The sequence below is a fragment of the Synchiropus splendidus genome, chromosome 9, assembly GCF_027744825.2.
Source record: "Synchiropus splendidus isolate RoL2022-P1 chromosome 9, RoL_Sspl_1.0, whole genome shotgun sequence".
Classification (NCBI taxonomy): domain Eukaryota; kingdom Metazoa; phylum Chordata; class Actinopteri; order Syngnathiformes; family Callionymidae; genus Synchiropus; species Synchiropus splendidus.
In genome coordinates, this window is record NC_071342.1 from 14,286,661 (window position 1) to 14,292,660 (window position 6,000).

A 6,000-nucleotide genomic window follows, 5' to 3' on the forward strand; every position below is an offset into this window, starting at 1 on the left:
GAGCATTTAAATAATCAGAGCAATTTGGCTGGAAATGAACTGAGGATCAGGTTCCCGCAAAAGGTCTTGCGCCACGTACGACGGCCAGACTTGTCACATAAACAAGTCTAATAGTAAATGCTAGAAAATCAAATAGTGCTGCGAGGAGGAACTTTAGACGGATTACATGGTAATGTTAGCACGAGTCAGCAGATTCTCCCTGTGACAGATCGTCCGGCAGGTCAGTCTTGACTCGTGTCATGGGAGCGGGCCGAAATAGCCTTTGTTTGTTAAAGAAGAGAACTATTCATCCGGGTTCAGATGCCTCCCTTGGACAAGGTCATCCTCTGGATCTGCTCGGGTTTGAAAAGAAGAGGGGATGATGGATTATTTCAATAAATACTGGATACTCACTTGCTCTTTTGAAATATTGCTTCCTTTATTGCGATTCTGTTACCTCCAAAGTGCAAGTCTACAATTGCCTCTATGATATGTCAAGGCAAAGATGTCATAGAAAGGCAGTCTGACCAATTTTACACAATATTATTGCCCTATGTTTATTTCAGCTACATGATGTGACATCTTTTTTTTTACTATTTGTAATATCTATATAATAGCACGATTGGACAGCAGGTGGCAATAGCATTTCAGACGTGGATTAGATCAGGGGTTCTTAAACTTTTTGATCCCACCTTTCCGCAGAATAAATGGACCATGGCCCTTTCAGTAGAACTGATTCATTCTTAATTTCATTTGTCATCAACAAACATATTTAATCTACTCACTCGTAAACAAACCGAAACCTTGTGATCATCGCAAAGATATTTATTTGTCATCGAAAAGTCCAACCAGCAGCAGAACCAGGTGCAAGTCATGTTCATCAAATGTACTAAAGAAAAAAAGAAAAAAATACACTTGATGCAAACTGTTGTGAAAATGGGGAAAACTGAATAACATTCGGAATAAATAATACATTTTATTTAAACTCGTGTATAAGTGTAAATGAAATTTTTGTCATAAACTGTACCAATTAATTTTCAAAACTGCTTCAACAGGTGTTTTCATGAACAGTTTTTACTGTTTGGGGGGGTGACGTCACTTTCTTTATCATTTTTTTCTTTACAAGAACTTATCCATAGTTGGTAACTGTCACAGATTTGCAGTTGTCAAGTCACTTCAGTGACACACTATTGCCACCATACGTGGCTCATGTATTAAAACGGTGCATCTCATGGTCCTCACAGCCCAAAGGTGTAAAACAAGAAAACTCCCAGCGGCTCTCTAGGAGGCGCTCACGGCCCAAGCATGGGCCTAAAAAAATAATTTTAAAATAAATCAATTACATTTAAAGATGTTGGATGTTCCATGTTGCATTTTGTGTTTTCCAGTGCAATGTTTCCTTTTCATTTTATTATGTCATGGCACGAGGTTTCTGGCCTGGAGGTGAAGCTTTAGGTTTGGTGGAGAGACAGGATTAATATGTGTCTTCAGATTATTGGGGAGCACCACAGACATTCCAGTCGACGCCAGCTTTTTATAATTTTTTTTTAATCTTGTGTGACCAGTTTAAGCGAGAAGTTGTCTCAGCCCACCATCATAAAACCTTAGTAGCACCAGAATGTAATTATCTGTACCTTATCTGGACCCACTATCAACATTTCCTGAGACTTTCGTAGAAATCTGTTCATCTGTTTTTTTTGTTATTTTGCGGGCAGAAAAAGCAGATGGTCAAATCACCTCTTTGACACATGAGAAACCAAAATAAATAAATAAAAAAATCAGTTGTGTTTGTTGAAAATATTCGTATTTTTGGGCGAAAGGTCGCAGTAGCGCTCAGTCTAGGCATGAGCTTCAGAATGAGCGAACCAAGTTGCATCACCTCTGCATCCAGTCATGGAAAATAAAATGGGTGTTCCTTGTTTCTCATTGGTTTAAACACAAATATGATTGGATACCGCTGATCTCATTTCCTTTCACTCTCTCTAATGTTCGTCATATTTTTAGCATCAGCTGAATCGATTCAACATGGCTGCATTGCATCATGATCTTGACTTCATAAACTGTCTGTGTGTGCTTCTCAGCTGATCTTCGAGGCGCTCCACAGCCAGGAGCCGAGGGGCTACGTGGTGGGCTGGATCATCGCCATCAGTCTCTTAGTGGGGATCCTCATCTTCTTGCTGTTAGCCGTGCTGCTCTGGAAGGTAACATCACTTCCTGTTCGCCTCCACCCGTCCTGTTATTTCTGCAACTTTCGGGTCGACAGCTGTGAGGTCACGCTTCTGAGGGCCCTCAATAGCCATGAAAAGGACAAATCTCAGTCTGGACATTAATACACACCACACTGCGGACATGAAAGTAGAATCTGAGAGGAAATGTCAATTACTCTGACGTCCAGAGGCCCAGTTAGCACAGAACTCCCTTTCTTTCCCACTGTGAGTCCACTGGGAATACCACGACTAAACCCTGGAATGTTAGTCTGGGATACACCCCCCACATGCCCCAAAATCTTTGGATCTTGCCAAAACACACTCCCTGTACAAGGGCGACACATGTCTTGTGTTGCTGTCTCGAGGAAATGCCTGAGGAGCGCGAAGCTCTGTATCAATAAACCCAAGCGGCAGATAAGTGACTGAAGTGGTGGGGAAACTGCCGAGTCACCAATTTTGGCGTAATCCTCAGAGGGGCACACACCTGGAGAGAACATGAATAGAAAGCCTCAGCTGACAAAAGACCGAGGTGTTTCGTGCCCAGAATAAAATTCAAAACTGTCTCCCGCAGACGTAGTTGTGATGATGGATTTGGAATGTTGGTGTACAAACTTGAGGTTGGCATTCGGCGTCCAGCTGCTGATTTATCTCACCGATGTTTGTGACTCTGCTCCGTGACAGATGGGCTTCTTTCGCCGGCGCTACAGAGAAATCATCGAGGCTGAGAGGAACAGGAAAGACAGCGATGAAAGCTGGGACTGGATGGAAAAGAACCACTGAGGACGGCGGCAGGGGTCCCGGTGGAGCCCAAGAGATTAGGGATTGGGTCGGGATGGATCCGATAGCAAGCCCAGCCGCCTCAGTGGCACCTTCAGTCTTCCATATGTGGAAGAGAAGATTATTCTCCATATTTTTGGGGACTCTATATTGCTTTTTGTGCGGCGGGGGTCCAGGAAACCTCGGAGGTGCCTGAGGACACTCGCTGTGGAATTTGGGCTAATCTCAAAGGAGGGAACTCCCAGCCAGCCTGGTTGACTGTTGAGCGAGACGTGGAGTGTGTGGCGGACTAGAAAACCCTCAGGGCTGCGTTACATAGCGACTTTATTTTTATACACTTTAAGCCATATTGTTTTCCATTTGAGTCCAGAGGAGGCACAGTTATGTTCCTGATATGTTTTCCTAAAAGCACTGATAAGACTGAACTCTCTGCAAAGCTTCACTCTGACGCCAAAGATGTATGATTGGTTTGTATATTCAGTCCGTCGTGGGAGTGAGATCGTATCTGTTTCCGAAATTTCGGGCTATCTTTGCTGCACATCTGCCTCCTCTGATGCTCCTATTTCTGAGTCCAACGAATTAGCATGATTTCCAATCTTCACCTAGAATAAGTTCTTTTGCTGACGTCCAGTTTTATTATTTTGTTTTGGACCCCTGATGGTGCTCTTCATCCAACAGTGCTCATCAGGCGGAGAAGATCAACCCGCTCAGGATGGTTAATGGCTTCCCCGCTGACTGCATGCATTTCCTTATTATGTTTCTCACGTGGGTTCTTGTTTTTTGGGGGGGTCATTTACCTTATGCGCTGCTCATTTTTCACCATAGACGCAACTAAAGCATTGTCCCAAAACTCTTCCAAAGTGGAATAACTGCCCTTAACATTGCTATGCTGTTCACCCAAACCACAGTCTCTCCCGGCGGTGTGGTCCCACCTCTGGCACCAGTTACAGTTTAGAGGTCCTTTCTGGTGTCCAACGCTGACCTTGTCACCAAAGAGCCAGTTTATAGAAGTAGGCATCAGTTTTCCTTCTTCAGAAATCAAACCCACCACCTCAGACATATCAAGATTAGAAAGTCATTGTTTTTGACACAGTTACAGAAGGTTTGTCACTCCTTCTTAAATGCATTGGAATGTTTGAGGGCGTGTTTTGATGGTAACAGTGCTTCTTAAACCCCCGTGACAAACAAAGATTTAAGCCCTGGATCCTCCTGTCAGAAGTCATCATTGTCCGAGTGACCCTCTCAGCCCATGTGCTCCCCTCCACCACTGCAGGTCTCTATTAACACTTTATTGGCCGTGTCTTCTGCATTTTCCGCGCCTGCGATTCGAAAGTGCAAATTGTCACTCGAGTTCTTAACGCTGTTATTCACAGTTGAACCTTATCACCCTGCAATCACAACGCTTGTCTGATAACACGTTCAAAGTAAAAATAAAAAAAAAAGTTAAGTTTAGTTATTGTTCAGGTGAGCTGCGGGCTTCTTCACAGTAGCTTTCCAGGTTTAAGTAAAGACAAAGTCCTGGAAAATGAGTTACTATAAGCCAGAGATTGGATTGAGATTTATGTGCAAACTGATCCAGGCTTCAGCTGAGCAGATTTAATAAGTCATCAGGTGAAATGTTTCAGTAGGAAACATGAGAAGAGGCCAGATGTGATGGAAGTCCAGTCTCGCACGGGGCCGAGGGGGGTATGAGTAATACCCCGAAATAGGTGGGAATGTGCTACGCTCAATCACATCACATAAACCTGCTCCTCCAGCCTTCTGGGAAAAGCTTGTTTTCAGTCAGCATGTCTGGTTACAAAGTTCTGACCCTGTTTGAGGCTTTTTTCTGGGCTCCCGCTGAATGTCATGACTTCCGATGAACCAAAACATCCTGACAATGTCACTCACTTGTATCCTAGTTAAGCTGCAACCAAATACAAGTATGCTAGTGGATTTTTTTTTTTTAAATAACGCCCACGGTTTTTCAGATTTCTAAGTGCAATGCCAACGTTTTCCAGACACTTTAACGCTCACTATGATTGCTCTCTTGTGCTGTACGATGTTTGTTGTTTTATCCGATACACTTTATTTGTAAGCATCAATTCCACTGGCATGATGGCATATACTGTACACCTTCACGTCCCAGTCCCGGTCAGTCAACGCTGACCCTGAATGCAGAGATTATGACACTTGACTTGTGTTTTTCATTGATTGTAACTGTGATGGTTATATTTTTCTCGTCGTCACCGGTAATCTCACCATGATTTTTTTTTTTTTTTAGTGTGTGTGTGTGTGTTCTGAATATACTACTGTCACTGAATATCGTTTCCGTATTACTTTGTTTGATGTCAAAGATGATGTTGCAGTCGTTTGTCTATATGTTGATAAAGTTTAGAGTGGAACAAAGCAGAACTCACACTGGTCTTTGTTGCCTTGTTGAACTTGGGCGTGTGGTGTTTGGCGCCCCCTACTGGCGATTTCTCAATCATTTCCCAGGTGTGATTTACATTATTAATTTTTACATTTCAAATTTCTCCGTTTTATCCATCCATCGCTTGTTTCCTTGCTGGTATTGAAAACGTCCTAAATAAGAGTATAAAGTAAGAAACGTTCATTCTCCTGAATTAATGTTGTATTTATTTATTCATTTATACTGGGTTTCATTGGTTTCAACATTTATTCATTTATCATAAATATTATTTATCATAAATATTTCATAATAAATAAACATATAACTAATAGTGTGATGAATCGGCGAATGCTGCAACAATGACTATTAATGTTAGTGAAGCATAGCGTACGAGTTAAACTTTGAATTTAACTGAAGGAATGAAGGTACTGTTTGGGGCAAAACGGAATTATTTGAAATGGGTAAGTACAATGAAAAGGAAACGCCCCACTTTAAAAGAACACTTTTTCTCTTATAACCACATTCATGGACCTCCATTTGTCTCAGACACTGTCCATTTCTGTGGATGACTTGTTCCTGGAGGTCTTGTTTCTACTCACTCATTCTTATTAATTTCAACTTTCAAAACAAATTTCTGTATGTTGA

At 42.1% G+C, this 6,000-nt stretch overlaps 1 protein-coding gene across 1 annotated transcript in view; it reads left to right on the top strand.

Annotated features, from left to right (window-relative positions):
• Window positions 1–6,000, top strand: part of itga9 (integrin, alpha 9) — a 55,082-nt gene extending 49,082 nt beyond the window's left edge. The window contains exons 27-28 of the mRNA XM_053875938.1: window positions 2,061–2,180; window positions 2,868–6,000. Coding sequence (XP_053731913.1) covers window positions 2,061–2,180; window positions 2,868–2,966 — 219 coding nt within the window. The 3' untranslated portion in view covers window positions 2,967–6,000. The remainder of the gene's footprint in view (window positions 1–2,060; window positions 2,181–2,867) is intronic.